Here is an 18472-nt window from a genome sequence, read left to right as displayed (position 1 = left end):
TACTATTTGTAATTAATATTCCAATTTTTTATAACAGTTTTTCCATACAGACTGAAAAGGCAGTTTAATTAATTTAATATGAGAAATTCCAAATTAATGTATGTCAATTAATAATTTTTAAGCCAAGGTAAGATTTAATCTGACTTACATCTGAATGATTAAGAAAAATCGATTTAATCAAAACCAAATCTAGGCAGTTTTTCTATGCTGGTAGCATTTCTAGACAGGGTTTCTTCTGTTGTGAGACAGAAGACATGCATTTCTAAGGGTAGTACCTATCAATAATGCTGAAAAGTTCTCTATTCCTTGAGATAATAGCTCCTACTACTTTCAGATGAAGCAAGCCCACTTTGTGGAATAAAGCTTCCTGGGCCCGTTGTAGGAGGGGGAGGAGTTGGAAGAGATGCTGGGAGTCAAGATATCCATTTTACTGTGTATGTGATATTCTCTTATTCACAGTACTTGATGTGGGGGGAAAGTCTAAGTATTTTCAGAAATGAATGCTTTTACTCTGCTAATTATGAATTTAAGTCTGATGCCATTAACCTAGGCAAAAAAATACATTTTCCTTTAGGATTGGAAAGAATTGTGCATATACTACCCTCCTTAATATCAGAAGTTAAAAACACCTTGTAATATCCACTTTATTTACCAGCTGATTATTAGGGACAACGCGGGTAGGCTTAACCCATCATGACTGTCTCCTGTGCAGTTCAAGGATGGTGTGATGTCACCAGCAATGTAAGCTGCTGGGACATTAACCCAACCAGGAAAAAAAAGTGATCCTCATCTTGAACCTTTAACCTATGAATGCTGCTATTCATAATAAATAAACCTCTCTCTAACATAAGGTGAACATACTAAGTTTTTCTAATTTCTAAGCCACACCTCTTAAGAAGTGAAAACTGCATGAACTGCTTTTTACTCTGAATACTAAACTAGCATTCAGCACGCTCAAAAAAAAAGCATGGTTAATATTCCAGTTAAGTGAATTATCCAGAAGAAGATTATCAAGGTAAAAGATGAAGACAAATGAAACTTTGCATGCAAAAATACCAAGTGTTTAGAGAAACCATCTATTCAAAAAAACATACATTTTGGTAGTTTCTAAGTGCTAGGTCTTAGACCCACTGTCACAAATCACCTAGAAAGCATATTAAAAACAGATTCCTGCATCTCACCTCTGGACACTGATTGAGTAGGTCTGAAGTGGGTCCCAGAACCTGTACTTCTAACTCACTCTCCTCGTGATTTTGATGCAACCAAGTTTGGGAATAACTGCTTTAGGATTTCACAGTGCCTGAGGGACTCTGCTTTACTCATTGCAGAAATACTGAATATTTGTCATTTATTCAACATACCATCCATCTATTGCACAAAACCCTACTGGGCTAATGCTACTAGGAAGCCCCAGGAGAAACTGCTAAATAAACCACCTTTCACAGCACTTGATTCACTGTTTTAATATTCCAATCTATAAAATGCATAAATGCTAGGTGGTCTGGAAGACATATGAGAAACCTGAACTCAAGGGTGCACAAACACTTGTACATAACGTATACATGAATTAATCTACTGCAGCTTTCTAATGGAAAGCATGGTGTCACGGCAAGAGTTTTAGTGTAGATATCAAAAGACAAGGATTTGAGTCACAGCTCTGTCTTCAACTGCCTGGTCTAAGCTAAACCCTATGACCACTACCTAGGTCTCAACTCTTTTACTGGGGGCAGAGGTTAGTGCTTAAGTCTAAATCATATATGGGTCCCTTCGACCCCAAAACTTCTGTGATTCCACATGGGTAAAGAGAACATATTTCAAAGAAGGGGGGAACCCAACATGAGTTAGAACAACCCAGGAAGGCAGCAACTGAAGAAAGAACTTCAGACAGGCTCTAAAAGATGAGATGATTGCTGTTAAACTGAGTGAGAGGGACTTCCCTGGTGGTGCAGTGGCTAAGAATCCGCCTACCAATGCAGGGGACACGGGTTCGAGCCCTGGTCCGGGAAGATTCCACATGCCGCAGAGCAACTAAGCCCGTGCGCCACAACTACTGAGCCTGCACTCTAGAGCCTACGAGCCACAACCACTGAGCCCACGCACCACAACTACTAAAGCCTGCATGCCTAGAGCCCGTGCTCCGCAACGAGAAGCCACCCGCAATGAGAAGCCACCCGCAATGAGAAGCCTGCCAGCAACAAAGAGTAGCCCCGCCCCGCTCACCACAACTAGCAAAAGCCCGTGCACAGCAACAAAGACCCAACGCAGCCAAAAATAAATAAATAAATTTATTTTAAAAAATAAATAAAAAATAAACTGAGTGAGAAAAAGTATGCCAGGAAGTGGGAGCTGTACGAGCATATATGCAGAGGCTGGGAATAAGATCCGCTTGCAAGCAAAAAGCCAGTCTGACTACCATAGAGAACAGTAATAACACTGGGTCACTCCAAAGTTAAGCCAAATGATATGGTAAAACAGTAGGGGAATATGAGAGAATTTTGAGTGAGAAGCGATATGAGGAAAGTGGTGTTTTTTGACGGCCACCACCAGGACGGACTGGAGAAAGGAAAAAGAGACTAATTTACAGAATAGGGACCGGAAAGGCTTAAATACAACTTCCAAAGGGTACTTAGAGCAGTGAACACTAGGAAAAACCTGGCTCAGATGTTGTATAAGAACACAAGACACATCTAACTGAAAATAAGGGGGAAAAAAACACACATAGAAAGAACAAATAGACAAAAATGGTGCTATGTAGTTTTGGAAAATGGACTGCTTTGCCTCAGAGAAATGTGGGCCAAATTGAGGACACCAGCTGTTATCTGGTATCTTTGCAGGAACTGAATGGGGGTGGGGAAAGAAGTAGCCTGCTGCTTACCCACCACCTCCACCCCCATCTCAGAAAATCCAGAGAAAAGTAGCAGATGCCACATGTGGTGTAAAAGCCACAAGGCATTACTGTCCTTTCTTCCACGTATTCTGCCTGAGCAGCTGGGCCCTGAAGAGAAGGCCGGGTGATGGACAGTGAGGAAGCAGCTGTCACCAATGGTCTCTGTGCAGGCCATGGGTATTTCTTCTATGGAGACCTGTCTCCCCTGCATTTCTACCTTTTCGTGGACCTTACTGCAAAAGAACTGATTTAGAGCAAAAGAGCTGACTCAGTAGAATGAAATGAGGTATGATACTTCTGGAATGGAGAAAAGGGTATGTCAATCCAACCATCTATTCCATTTTCTTCTTAACCACAACTCAGGACCTCAAAACTACGATAAATTAGCAGCAATCCTGAAGTCAGTTTAAATTGGGAGCCTCACAAAAATCTGCAGTAGGATACAGCATTCACAAAACAATCTGACGGTAACTGGACATTGGATGTCTTCTTTTTAAGGACACTTGATCATTACTTAACAGTACTATTAAAAGGTTAATCTCTGTGACACAAACAGAGGGCGTGCAAAGAAGTGTGGACAATTAGAAAAAAATCATCCAGATTGAAAAAACAAGGTCAAAATAAACAAGTGTTTGCAATCTTAGAATGTATTAGAAATCTAATAATCAGACGTTTTGTACGTAGGACATTTTCTTGACCAAGAAACATGTAGAATCTCGGACGTCTTACATCCAAGTATATTTGGGGGCCACTGCATACAGTTTCCTTTAGATGAGACAGTGGTGGGAGGCATTTTCCCTCTGGGCCAAAAAATATAAAGAACAAGCTGTCAAAACTACCCAGGGCTAGTGAATTAACCTTAACTGACAACTCTGAGAGAAGCAACTTTTTTTTTTTTTTTTTTTTTTGCATTACGCGGGCCTCTCACTGTTGTGGCCTCTCCCGTCGCGGAACACAGGCTCCGGACACGCAGGCTCAGCGGCCATGGCTCACGGGCCCAGCCGCTCCACGGCACGTGGGATCTTCCCAGACCGCGGCAGGAACCCATGTCCCCTGCATCGGCAGGCGGACTCCCAACCACTGCGCCACCAGGGAAGCCCTGAGAGAAGCAACTTTTAAGCACAAAGATGACATTGCATTTCCAGATACCTGAGAAAATGAGCAGAAATCTTCTAGACACGTCTCTAAGCAAGATGGATACCACAGTCAGCTGTGACTAACTTCCCCTTACCACTCCAGGCGATGGTCTCAGCTGAGTTCTTAAATCAAGGGTGGAAAATAGGTTCCAACTTGAGTCAATTGGCAGAGGTTGTCTGGAACACTATTTTGAAAAAAATACTTGGGAGCCTCATCCAGACTCAGTGAGAAAGACTGCCATGATTGGCAATGTCTGCACTGGGCAGGAGAGGGAAAATTGATGGCACATGAACTAAGCTTCTGCCAGAGGCAACGTCCCTTTCATATTCTAAACGAAAAGAAATCTACACAGCAAACTGGATTAACTTCTTACCCAGAGAGAATTTACATCAGAATTTCAAAAATTCAGAAAAGCAGGAAAAACATCCATAAAATTATTTACCATTTGTCTTGAAAAGAAAACTGTAACAGAAAAAATAACCTGTGTGGCATGTACACTCTTCTAGTCAGTCTCCTCAAAGTAAACTGAATCTGCCAGAACAGAGTCAAGCTACACCCCAAGGACATGTTTTTCTATGACCCAAGAACTAAGAATGATTTTTACATTTTTTAATGATTGGGACAAAATTAAAAGACTATTTTGTGACACATGAAGATTACATGAAATTCAAGTTTCAGTGCCCATAAATACAGTTTTATAGGATCACAGCCACATCTATTTGTTCATATGGAGGCTATATCTTCTTTCAAGCTATGAGGGCAAAATTGAGAAGTTGTGACACAGACTGCACGGCCAGCAAAGCCTAACATATTTACTACCTGGCCCTTCACAGAACAAGAATGCCAACCCCTGTGCTAGAAGAAATGGTATAAAGTTTCTTCAAGTTATAGGCAAGTAATTCTCTATCAAAGAAGGAAATTTAATTCAGTAAGTTTCATAAAGTACTTATCTGAGAAAGTTGCTGCTCTGTCCCTTTGTTAACACGTAAGTAATTACATGTAGTACTCATGCAACAAACAAAAAAATTCTGCTATGCCTCCCAGAGAAGTGTCCATATGGGCACAAAATGAATAAAGGGAAGAACTGCAAGTAGACCTTAATTCTTTTAACCTCTGTTCTGCAAGCAGATATAAAAAAAAAACAAAAAACCATAAACTTACTTTTATTGTTTTGGTTTGAAGTCTCAATCCATTCAAGGTGTTGATAGCTTTCTCTGCATCCTTAGGGTCAATGTAGTTCACAAAGCCATATCCCAAGCTCTGCCCTAATGAAAGGGAATGGGAAAAAGGCATACGTTAGCTCTACACCACTGATGACAGACATCCACTTTCATTCTGGCATATGGTCTTGTCATTAATGCCAGCACATTCTCTCAATAGAAAAAAAAAAGTCTACATTAATTCTTCTAGAAATATACATGTGGCCTTTTTTCATCTCCTGTCTATTACAGTTGCAAGTTTAAACATCAGTTAGAACTCAGCAAGCTGTGCTGTTTAAAAAACACACATACCCAAAGTGTTCCATCATACATGTCCTGCCTGAGCCAGAGCGCCCAGCAGCAAGGCAACATTCAGCTTCGGAAACTGTGGGTGCAAGTCTCCGCTGAGCTGCTGTGTGGGCTTCACGGGCACGACTTTTTCAGCTTCAGTTTCCTTACCCATAAAATTGGAAAGCGAAAAGCATCAACCAAGAATCTGTCAGTGTTCTGTACACATTACCCTGACAAATTTACAGCCTTTACCAAGTACAATTATTTCAGATTCTAAAACGGTGGAGAATCGTGAGTATGTGTGTGTGTAAATGTAATGTATGTGTGTATATGCATAAGTACATTAATTTTAGAGGAGCTTATTCAAATAAACTGAATCCAATTTTCTAAAAGGGGTCTGAAGACCTAGCTGAGGAATACAGGGAAATATGAACACAAAGATTTACACTTGAGGACATCCAAGCCCATGAGAACATGTGGAAAAGAAAGAAAAGCATAAACAAAGATAAAAAACAGAATAATTCTGGAGTAAGAGTTGCTTCCAAATGAGTCTATTGTTGCTTTTATCCATCATCTGAGCCCTCTCGCCTCTGGCTCACTGATGTGTCCCGACTCTATAGGAAGTAACGAGATCGGAATCAATGGAACGCACAGACAAGTAAAGCCAATCCTAAAGGTCTCCATTTTTCAACTAAGGGCAAGTTTCTCAGTTTGAAAAGGCGAGAAACACTATACGGGTGGTGACAAAAATGGACATTAAAAAGATTTAGTCTACTAAAAGTCAAACCAAACCAATTGAGGGTTTCCTGGAAGATTCCCAGTAAAGGTCCAAATACTTCTTATTAATTACCATTTTTGGATCAATTTCATAGCAAAAAAAAAAAAAAAAAGGGATTTTTTTTTTCTTTTAAGCGGCACCTTAGGTCCAAGTGGTTATGAATACAGATATTTAGAATAGGCTAACCAGAGTGGTCAATGTGGTTCTTTATAAGTATACAAAAAGAGAGAGAGAGAGAGAGAGAGAGGAGGCTAAACGCAATGCCTAATAACCATGAAAACTTGGGATTATATTTTGGGGACCACAATAATTTTGAGGGGATAATCATTGCTAGCTTATACCCTTTTATCAAATTATATTTTTTTCTGTTTTTAAAAAAGGGGGTTAGGAGAGAGCTAAAACTAATTCAGTTTTTTTTTTTTCTCACACTACTCATATAGATTGTGTTTTACTCGAGGCTCTGTTTTTTAAAAGTTGCATGTGAAACCATTGCATTTTTAAGCATTCAGTTTTTTCCTAATTTGACATTTATCGTGTGTCTATTGCATGCACAGTGCCCTCTTATGAAATGTGTTGCAGTTCTGTTGTCACTAAGCAGGATTCAAATAGGCTGAACATTAAAATATCTGCTCAAAGAAGCTGTTTATGATGAAAAGAATACAGGCTTTGGAGATAAACACACAGAAGTTCTAATCCTGGCTCTGCTGTTTACCAGCTGTGTGACTTTGAAGAAACTACTTAACCTCTCTGAGTCATTAACTTCCTTATTTCTAGAATGAGGATAATTCCTACCCAGTGAGGTTGCTAAGGCAGTGATGAGAACATTCACTATTGACGGAGGTAGACCACTCCAGTCAAAAAATAAAGTGAGGAAAAATAACATATATCTACTACATGTTAAGGAGTTTACATGTATTCATTTAAAATTAAACCAGAAAGATGCTACCAATATAACAGGGGAAGGAAAGGCAAAGTGAACACTGGGTGGTTTTGTCACACTGCTATTCTATAACAAAATTAATCAAATTATCAATTGTACTAGCATTGAGTCCATTTCTCCTACCTACCCTCTCCACCACCCTCACACCTGTATTTTGGCAGCTTCTAATCAAAGTCCTTTCTTAATCTTGGTACACACTGGAATCATCTACAGAGCTTAAAAAACAAAAACAAGAACAAAAACAAAAACTGATGCCTGAGTCCCTTTCCCCAAGTTTTTCTTTTTTAATTGGTCTATTATGAAGCATTGATACCAGGTTTTTTAAAGCCTGGTGACTCTAACATATGCAGCCAAGACTGAGAATCACAGTTTTAATAGTGAGAGATACTCTGAGGCTGCAAATAAGGCTTCTGGGAGCTCTTAGAGGGGCCAGATGCTGATGGTCTGGGCATGCGAAGTGACGCTGCAAGAAGACTGCCTTTTTTACAGATGCATTTTTAAAAAACCAGTAGATGTCTTTCTTCTAAAATCTTCAAGTTATCCATCACTTCAGAGAAACAGTTTACTGCCTACCGAGGTCACTCTCTAGCAGAGCAGTGCCTGCTGGAGTTGGGTCACTGGGTAAAGTAAAAAATCCTAACCTGCTTAGCTGTCTCTTGCCCTGTCCTCTGAGCTCTTACTCCTAGCACATTGTAGGCACTCAAGAAGTTTGCTAAATGCACGAATGAGAAGCGCAGTGGTGTTATTAATTTAACCAAAGGTATTATCATCAATGTCACCATCAGATGGTCTAGCCATTGAATGAATGGGTCTTTGACCTGACCCCCTCAAGCAGCCATGGCTAGTTTTAATGAGGAGTCAACCAAATTTCAACTATTGGAAATTGAGTAAAATCAATATTTATCCCCAGATGAGCTCTCTGCCACAAAGTTTCTAATTTGCTTAGTGGTAGTATTAGGAAGAGCAACATCTGCCAATTAGTATTTAAGGTAAGCAAAATGTTATTACTACCCTAAGTAAAATAATATGAAAGGAGATATTTGCTGCTAAACGGCTGCATTCCCAAATCCACTGTAGTAGATGCATTAACATGTTGGCATTGGAACTACAAGGGAGTTAGTAACTTCACAGATTTTCATTTTAAAGTGAGTTAATCAAGTCAGCAAATATGTGTTGGATGCTTAAAATACATAGAGGCATCACAAATGATACAAAGATAGGCAAGACTCTCCCCATTCTCATCTTTAAGCTGTGTGGTGTTCTAGTGTTTAATTTTAGCCTCACACTGATCTTGTGAGATACTCATATTCTTCCCTGTAAGGAAGAAATGGTATCTGAAGCTGGGCAAGGTCAATCAGCTTCCTTAAAGGAAAAAACAGGCAGAAAGTAGTGGTCAGGACTTGAATCCAAGACTCTGAAATGCTATGTTCTTCTCCCCTCAATTCACAACTAGTTTATATCTGAACCTGGGTCACCTTCAGTATGCCTGAAATATAATGTAACCACACATTTTCTAACAGAGCTCTACCATAAAAACTTGTTTTGAGACAGTTGCCTACTGTCTCAAATTCCAGTGCTTCTTGTGCAAATATCAATTTCAGTATATATGAATTCCTACACTGTTATTCATTCCTATGACAATGTAAAGGCACCTTATTTATACAGTGCCTGTTTCAGGTTATTATGAGTAGAGTTTTAAGAAACAGAAGCAGTAGCAAGTCAAACATCAAGAAAAAATATTTAGCCTGGACCCACTTTTGTATGCATCAGCTAGTAACAGTCATAAACTACCAAGGAAGGCTTGACCAAGCATCATTTAACCATATCCTCCAAATCTATTTTTCACGTAATTCTGAATTTAGAATGTGCATATTGACAATCTCAAAACCAAGAATCACTTCTTTAAAAAAACCTATAAAGCTCTACATTTAAATTCCAAGTATAACAATTATGGAAACCAACATGACCAAAAGAAACTTCTGAACAAAATGACAAAGCTAAGGCTCACCCAAAAAAGCCTTCAAGACAAATAAATCCTGTCTTTAGAAGCCAAAAAATTCCTCTGGTAGCTGAACATCAAGAATAAGGTCAATGCCACTCGTCCCCAGCTATCCTCACAAGCTACTCGTGGTCCCATGCTCTTAGGGATTTTGGAAGCATTAATCTAAGTCTTGGTCCTAATAGTCACAGCTGGGATTCTAAAACTTCACTATGGAGGAAGGTATCTCTACAGTCATAGGACTAAAACCTTCAAAAGCAGGTACTGAAAGCTCCAGCTCAATACCGCACTTCCGTGCATGGTATTCTGTAGACAGTGTCTGGTGTGAATGTCTTCTGTTTTGCACCCTTCTTTTTAATCTAAATATATGCCACAGAGAAGGATCACTTCTTCACAAGAGACAGAACAATTACTTATAAACTGTTCCTTGGCATAAGGAGAACAGTTATAAACAGGCTGCTTAGAGCCATGGTCAAGTGATCTAAAGCACAGAGCTGAAACACTCCAAGGCCTCTGAATGGGACTGAGGCACACTGAGAGCTGCGTGGGGGTCAGAGCAGGAATAGAATCTGTTTAGTGACAAAGTGCTAGTGCGAAACAGTAAACTCCAATTTATCCCAAACGGTGCATAATTCAAAGCAGCAGCCGTTCCCTTGCCACCTACATTGCTTTTAATAGCATACTTTAATTACAAATTTAATTGCATATTTTAATTAAAAATACACAATCTTCTGGACCCATTTAATTCAAAGGTCACTTTATTTAGTCTTTTCTATTTCACATGATTATCAATGTCCTAAGTATCAAATTACCCCCTCAGGTTTAAAGGTAAAAGCAATAGATCACCACAATTCTTGATTACAAACCTGGTATATAAATTTAATTTTATCCAACCAATATTAAGTGAGACCCTTCTCAACATGGAATTGTGAAAAATAAAATTCTGTATTTAAAAGTCATCCTAGGGCTTCCCTGGTGGCGCAGTGGTTTAGAATCTGCCTGCCAATGTAGGGGACACGGGTTCAAGCCCTGGTCCAGGAAGATCCCACGTGCCGCAGAGCAACTAAGCCCGTGCACCACAACTACTGAGCCTGCGTTCTAGAGCCCGCGAGTCACAACTACTGAAGCCCACATGCCTAGAGCCTGTGCTCTGCAACAAGAGAAGCCACCGCAATGAGAAGCCCACGCACCACAGCGAAGAGTAGCCTCCGCTCGCCACAACTCGAGAAAGCCCGCACGCAGCAACGAAGACCCAACGCAGCCAAAAATAGACAAAATAAATTTTTAAAAAAGTCATGCTACATATTTCTCACCAACATTCAGCATTCATTTGTTCAGTGATTATAGAAAATCTACTCTTTGCTAATCCCTGAGGATAAGCAAGGAGACAAAAAATTCCTCTTCGTAAAACTTACATTCTGGTAGAAGGAAACAAAAGAACAAGCTCTACAGTATATATTACAAGAGACTAAGGGCTAAGGAGAAAAAAAGCGGAGAGAGGAGAGATTGGAGTGCAGGGTCAGGGCTGCTGACCTAAATATAGTGGTGAGCGCAGGCCCCACCCTGAAGATAACATTTGATCCAACACTTCAAGGAAGTAGCTCATAGTTTACTAGGGAAGCTGTGCAAGCAGATTCATTTCAGTGCAAGTTCTACCATAGGGGTATCACATCCCATCCGTTCTACCAGCTAAATCTGCCCCCACCCCAAGCCCCAGCCTCTCGGCATTAGCACAGGTCCACATGTATTATTCTAATTTGGATTATTGCTACAATATCCTAACCCATCATCCCTTCCCTAGACTCCTGTTAACTCCAAAACCAGTCATTCTCAGCTGTAATGTTGTCTGGGTTATCTTTCTAGAAGAAAATCCCAATCACACTCTGGTTTCCAAGGTCACCATCAGCTTCTTGCTTACTTCTACTACTCCTATACATACGTATACCCTGAAACGCATAATCAGTTCCCTGTGCCTGGAATACACATCTCCAACTGGCCAGCCCTGACAAATCCTTTAGGACTTTCTCTGAGACCATTTCCTGCCACAATTTGTCCCACTCCCAATGCTCACTGTTCAGTGCCCCTCCCTAGTCCTTCCACAGCCTTTATATTATATACCTTTATCTTAATACGTATGGGTATTGAGTCAATTTGGATGTCGCCTCCCTTAGACTGTTGAGCAAGGGCAAGCTGAGCATAGTTCCTGATATAAAAGACCTTAGCATAGATTATTAACATGCTCATTGAAACAATGAATGAGCGAACAAGCTAATAAAAAAAGAATGAACAAACGAAGAAACAGCCATCTGCCTTCCAGGAACTTGCGGTTTAGAAGAGAGATGCCCTTATAAACATGCTCCCCATGTCCCTACATCGTACCAGATGGTTACAGAACACAAGGAGACAAGATGCTCAAATGTTACAGTATTCTGTCTTTATAAGGGAGTGATGTAAGATACATTTTTTCAAACAGTTCATGTAAAATTTTTCATATGAAAATTTTCTACGAATACCATTTAAATAAAATCTCAATTTAAAAAAATAATGTCACCTAGAGTAATTTGATAGATTTACATAAATCTGTTTCACAAATCTGTAAGTATAAATTATGGGATGTCAGCATATAATTTTGTTGAAAGTGCTTTTTCACTAATATAATTAAGTCTGCCGAGACTATTCATGTACAAGTCAAATAAAATGCAGAGTGAATTCTGTAAAAACCTAGTAGTTGAATCAACAATAAAAGGTGACTATGCTGATTGATGTGTATCTATTATTTTATTTAAAGCAGTAGTAATGCTTTATGAAATAAAAAGGACAAAAGCAGCATGACTCTTTTCTAAATCCCCCAGTAAGCAGAAACAGGTCACTATGGTCCTCTCTGACAAGCAAGACTATTTGCAAGCTGAGGTTTAATAATGTAACACTTAACAACAACAACAAAAAAGCAAATTGGGAAGATACACTGTTTCTAAACATAGTCCCTATATAAAGCTGCATCCCTTAACAAAAAAAGCAAATAATTTGATTTAGGAAAACAAGTTTTCACTCCAAGGGGGGACAATTTTTGTTTTTAAAGACAGACCCACTCCTTTCCCTCATTCTAACACCATTCTTCCCTCCTCCCCCAAACACAAAAGGAAGTTGCAAATGTGTTGTGTTTCTTCAGATGGACTTTCTGTTCTTGGGCACTAGTTTTGTGTGTCTGTTCAGACAGGCTGTGCACTGCAGCTCTGGCACCACAACAACATGCACCAGACTTTACAAAGGAGCTTTCTCAACATCTCAGATCTGATGTGTAACAAAACCATGCGGGTACCACACATCAGGGGAAAGCTTTGAGAGAATCTTAGAAGAACAGAGGGATGTAATCTTCTCCAGTCTCTCCAAATTTTAATTCCTGACTTAGCTTGAGTCTCCTCAGATGCCAGATGCAGGAGGTCCTTCCATTTAAATATTCAAGTAACTCAGGTCAAATTAAACAGGTCCTCCTCACCGCCCTCTGATGGGAAAGATCAAATTGTGAGGCAGAGAACTGGTGAGATCCTATTACTACAGACCAAGCCAGACTCCCTTGAAAGCTTGGAGCATTTTTACCAGCATCCCAAAGGATATTACCAGGGATTATCACCAGGATGGAGAATTCAACCTAGACACTCACATAATACAGAAAACAGATGGCTCACCAGAAGACTCATCTTCTACCCAACTGCTAATAAAGCTGGCCTGAGACTAAAGAGCCCAATATTTTAAAATGGTTTTCAGGACTTTACAGATATATTCAGATAACATAGGAGAGTTTAAATCGTAACTTTTCTGCTGAAATCAAAGTTGTAAACAGTCATCACTTGGTAAATATTACCTAAGTAGCCTAATTCGAGAGGGAGCCGTTAATGACCTCAAGCACCGGAGCATTTTCCTACTGAGTTAATTTTAATGGCCATATCTGTCCTCCGATTATACAACTGGTAGAGCTCCATTTGCCTATAGTTCCAGTCCCAGTAATTATGAATCTGCTGGCAATGCAGCATGACCTTGCTTAAGTTGGCAAAACTGTGGGTTCTTAATACATCACCATTTCAGACATTAAGAACTCCCACACAATTCAGTCTTAGGCTTCTGAGAACAGCATATTAAATCCTCTAAATTCTCAAATAGTGCATATGGGTACTAAGATGTCTTGCATCGGAGACCAGGAAGAATAGGAAAAATGATCTTTATTTAAAGTGGGAAAATAAACTATTTCTTCTAGTACACCCATCTTAGGAGAAGACTTTAACTTGGACCAGGTTCTCTAGCTTGAGAAAAAGTATTTGAATATGATATTATAGCATCTCAACACCATTGTTAAAAACAAACAAACAAAAAACAACAAAAAACCAGTTCTCATTACTCTCTGATTTAGGTAGTTGCTCTAAAAGAAAACTCAGCAGGCCTACCTTCAAACACTGGAGCTATCCCCGTGGTGAAAGCAAAAGCCAGAAAACTGTTAGTTGGCCAGAAAGTCAGACCTTACCATTCAAAAAAAGTTAGGATATTAACATACCCTGAGCTAGGGCAAAATCAACTCTCAGTTAAAGATCTGAGTCTGCTACAATAGTCTCACTTCTTTGTTTCTTATAATTAACTCTATACAGATTTCCCCTGCCACACACACACAAAATGGGGCTTGTGCGGAATTCCTTGGCAGTCCAGTGGTTAAGACTCTCTGCACCTTCACTGCCGAGAGCGCAGGTTCAATCCCTGGCTGGGGAACTAAGATCCCGCAAGCCGCAGGGCACGGCCAAAAATACCAAAAAAAACCAAAAAGGGGCTGTGTTGCCTGCTTTATTTTGTGCTTACTTAAAAAGCAGTAGAGTTGTTCAAATAAATATCATTTGAGATGAGGGCCAGGGAACTATACTCTTCAAAATATTACTGTGGTAAAGAGGGAAACCAGTTAACAACTGCAGTAGTAAAAAGGGCATCTGCTGTTGCTTGCACTACCAGCTGGTGTCAATCTACACACACACGGAAATCCGTAAGCAGTCCATCAAAAAGCAGTGCAGCTTCTTAATGTGCTTCTCTCTTTGTAAGAGATTTTTTAAATTTCGATATTGCCAGAAAAAAAAAATGTAAAGGCCCTAAACACTATAATTAGCCCAGTGCCCTTTCTGAGCTGTATAAGAGAGTTTTGCCAACCACTATGGTGTGGTGTTTTGTCCAGAAGAATGGGAAACATTAGTCAGACCATGCAAATCCCACCAGGTCCACATGATTTAAAAAAATTGTTACAGAGGGTAAGTTTTCTTCTTGAACACACAATGTTTTTTTTTTTAAAAAGTCTCTCACTCGCCCCAAAGTTAAAGGTTCACCAGCCAAAACCTTCCAATAGGAAAAGCTCGGTAAGTCTGGGAGAGAAGTCTGTTCCCACTGCCCCATAAATGCTTTTTTCTAGCTTTCTGGAAGCAAACAGTACCACTACCTAATAACTGACTGCTATCAAGCATCTTATGAGCCTTGTATTACATACAGCCAACATATTTAATTCTCACAACACAGCTCTCTGTAACCCATTTTACAGTAAAAACATGGAGGTCCTGAGATATTAACTAACTTGCTCTAAAGGCACAGAGGTAGCTGGTAAGTGGTAGTGTAGTTTTCGAAACCATAATTGACTTATCCAAACTCGGTCTTTTCAGCATACATTTCACTGCCTTTGGCCAAGCTTGGGAATTATTTTGAGGCAGAGTCCTGTGCATCCAAAGTACACAACTTTTCAACCAGGATATTCATAATCTCCAAATACACCTGCGTTGTTTTTCTTGTTCTTTGTCATGTAACTGATTGACTGGAACTTCACCATTCTTTCTCAATCCATCAAGACACTATGTATTAAAAGAAAAAACCACGAAAAGGTTTATCCCCCCACAGGTACACAAACCACTTCAACCCTCAAAAACAAATCCATCACTACAAAACACATAGATTAGAGATCTCCGCATTATAAAAATATTCATTTAAAACAGGACTTGCTTTACATACTCCTTTTCCAGAAACTCAGAAAGCAATTCTTATGGCTAAAGCCAAACGTGTTTGCTACTGCCAAAATCGTCTCCCACACAAGACACTTCCCTCATCAGCAGATTGCATTGAAATGCTTTCACACGCATAGCATGGCTTTCTAGCTGTAGAAAAGCAGGTGGGATAAGTACCACATGGTCTCTGCCCTCTAAGATCTTAGCTCAAAAATTTAAAGCAAGACAATAACCAAGAGAGATGCAGGCACTTATTGAACACAGAACACCTATATTTAATCACTGGCGTTTCAAGCTTAACCAGGATGAACTTGAAGAGAAAGCTTTAGTTGGTTCAAACAGAGGAGGTGAAATTTAAGGAGATTCTTGTCAGAGAAACTGTGGAAACAGGCATATGGAGAAGAGCTAATTGGTGGAGAAGTACAGAGGAGTTTGTTAGACCAAAGGCATACTGAACAACAAGTAGTCTGTGCAGAGGTAAGAAGCAGACCCTCCATCTTGAGAACTGGGGCACCCCATGTAAAGGCTTGTAGTGGTCATACTGTAGGATGAACCAAGCAGGAAGTGACGATGAAACACATGAGAGAAACCTACGGAGGTTATCTTTGGCGGATTGAAAAATCACTAAGGAGATACAGATCTAGCATCAAGCAGACTCCTGGGGAAGAAGCCGTGACAACCCAGAACTGGGATCTGACCCCAAATCCCTTTCAATAAAGTCCCCAGAGATCTCTAAAAGGACAAAAATGAGAGGATGAAAACTCATCATATCTTTCACAAGTCCCTACAAATCGCCCCGATCCTAAATCGCAAACTTCTCATCTGGACAAATCCCAGCCCAAACCTTCTATTCCTGATTCTCCTATTCCACAAAAACTTTTGTTCACATTACAGTTCTCTGAGCCCCCGCCAAATACACTCGTATCTGAAAATGAGCCTGATTAACTCAATCCAAGTGGCTTTTTCCCCCAAAACTGAACTTTCGGAACAAGTACTCTTTTCCTTCAGAGGGCCTTCCAGATTAAGGGCCAGGATTGGAATCGAAAGCAACCCCTCAAACCCCAGGAGGGTCTGTATTTCCTTGGCGCAAAGGAACCTTTAGAACCTTAGGTTAATACCCTGACATGAATACAGAACCACCCACCTAATGACCTCTCAAATATTCATTCACTATGAATCTAACAGGGTGTAGATAACCCCCAGCCAACAAAAAGCAGCACTCAAGGTGACTGCCCCAGGGAAGGCTTATGATTTCTGAGATCTCTTTTACAAAGCTATAAAAACGTATGTACCTGAATGTTCCCCAACTCCCAGTTAAGCTGCTATTATGAGTGAAAGTGTTAATAACCACCCTAAGTGGGCGCAAAGTGTTAACAAACCTCACTTTGACATTTTGTGTAGCAATCACGAAGTTATACACGACTTCTGAATTCACACACATATCTAAGTCCTTTACATATAATATGGTAATACCAAGTCAAAAAATAAAGATGGGGAGGGAGGAAGGCCAGGTCATTTAAGGAGGAGACACTGGAGAGCACTGTATCATCAAGAAAAGAAAGTTTCAAATAAAGTAAAAGCACATATTTCACCTTCTTATCTGCATCACTGATAAAGTATCCTCCATACAGGTAACAAGGCTTCCATCTGGGGACAACTCTCCACTTTAGTTCATTTTATTTTAAAAAGACAGACCAGAATGAAATTACTGATATTTTTAGCAACAACAAAGGAAGTAAAATTCCAGAGGAATCCATTGTCCCCAATCTACACAAAGATTTAGGTATAAATAACATACGATTTTCCTTCTCTCTGTACAGGACATTTTGTTTAGTCTATATTTAATAAAGAAAGGCAGTTACATTTCCAAGACGATGTGAGGAGCAGGGTTTTTTTTCCTCCCCCTCAATTTAAAATAGTCACACAAAAGCACTGATTTTTATACTTAGGAGAAATCCCCAAACAGACCAATTGTGTTTTGGCAGGTTAGGGTATAAATGCTGACTATAAAGGAAACCTATTTAAATACTGCAGATACAGCTTCAAGGACCTCAAAAAAGCCCTCTCTGAAGCAGTAAAGAGGAAAGAATCCCAATGGAACAAAATCTATAGAGGAAGCTGAGCAGGACACAGTAAAAATGGTAAAGGCTGCGAGTCAGGTGGGAGCCATGGCTACCATTAAGTCAAAGAGGTGCCCTGACAAAAATAAATATCCGCTTTGTTTCTTGCTAAGAGACAGTTATGTTACAGCAAACCACTCTGAGAGCCCAGTGCAATTTCTCCACCAATTAACAGATGGCATCTAAACAGAAATACAAAAGGGGCTAGCTCTTGCAATTGCCACATTCATATCACACAGAAGCATCTCTTCCACAATCACCTAGTTTAAAAGTTGAAAGAATTAGGTCCTGTAATCCTCTAAATTAAAAATTCACAAAAACACAAGGGCAAAAAAGCAAATGCTTAAAAGATTTGGCCTAGACAATCATTCAGCACACAAAGGTGATGCAGCACTGTCCACATCAGCATCACAGCAAAAGCACCATCACATGGAACTAGAGAGGTGTGTCTTTTACCACTGACTAAAAGTATATTAAAAATGAAATATTCAAATTATATAGTCCACAACTTAGTATACCTGACCACTGCTGCTAACTCCTGGATACATTAACCCTGTGAGACAGGAAAAACCTAAACACGAAAATAATCTTTTTAACTTATTACCATTTTATTGTCTCATATACCCACAAATCTACAAGCAGGGTGCAGGTAAAAAGTTTTATTCAAGAAGAGCATCTCAACTAATTCAACTTAGGAACTTTTAAAATGTTTTCTTTCATCTGCTATTACTAAAGTTACTGGACTACTTGCGTATTCTCGTATCTGAGGTTCACTCTTGGGGAAAGTGCTGTGTTTTCATGGCACCAGATTAGTATTAAGGACCCTCTGGATGTGGGAAAGCAACTTCTACAGACAGAGCTTCTAGGTTTTAGGGGCCATATTACATAATTCTACAAACACATTTCAAGATTAGGGCAAAGACAGGTAACAGAAGAGCTCTCATTCACACTAATTCATCTTTCTGCCACCAAGCGTCCCTTAAAGAAAAGGGGTCAAGGAGTTTATGGCCTCCTGCTAAGTCTAAGACCTAGATCCATTAAATGATACCTCATCAGTGACAAAATCTACCTTGCTCTTGTCAAGTAAGTTTCACAAATAATTTC

The 18472-nt window shown here is 39.7% G+C and overlaps 1 protein-coding gene across 29 annotated transcripts in view; it reads right to left on the bottom strand.

Annotated features, from left to right (window-relative positions):
* ELAVL2 (ELAV like RNA binding protein 2) overlaps positions 1-18472 on the bottom strand; it is a 159052-nt gene that overhangs the window by 34432 nt on the left and 106148 nt on the right. For all 29 annotated transcript variants that reach the window (XM_029202773.1, XM_029202777.1, XM_029202780.1 and 26 more), the window contains one exon: positions 5186-5289. In XM_029202773.1, coding sequence (XP_029058606.1) covers positions 5186-5289 — 104 coding nt within the window. The remainder of the gene's footprint in view (positions 1-5185; positions 5290-18472) is intronic.

This window comes from Monodon monoceros, unplaced genomic scaffold (genome assembly GCF_005190385.1).
Source record: "Monodon monoceros isolate NGI ecotype Baffin Bay Population unplaced genomic scaffold, NGI_Narwhal_1 Super_Scaffold_5, whole genome shotgun sequence".
NCBI classification, from domain to species: Eukaryota; Metazoa; Chordata; class Mammalia; order Artiodactyla; family Monodontidae; genus Monodon; species Monodon monoceros.
This window is presented reverse-complemented; position numbering and strand designations above follow the sequence as displayed.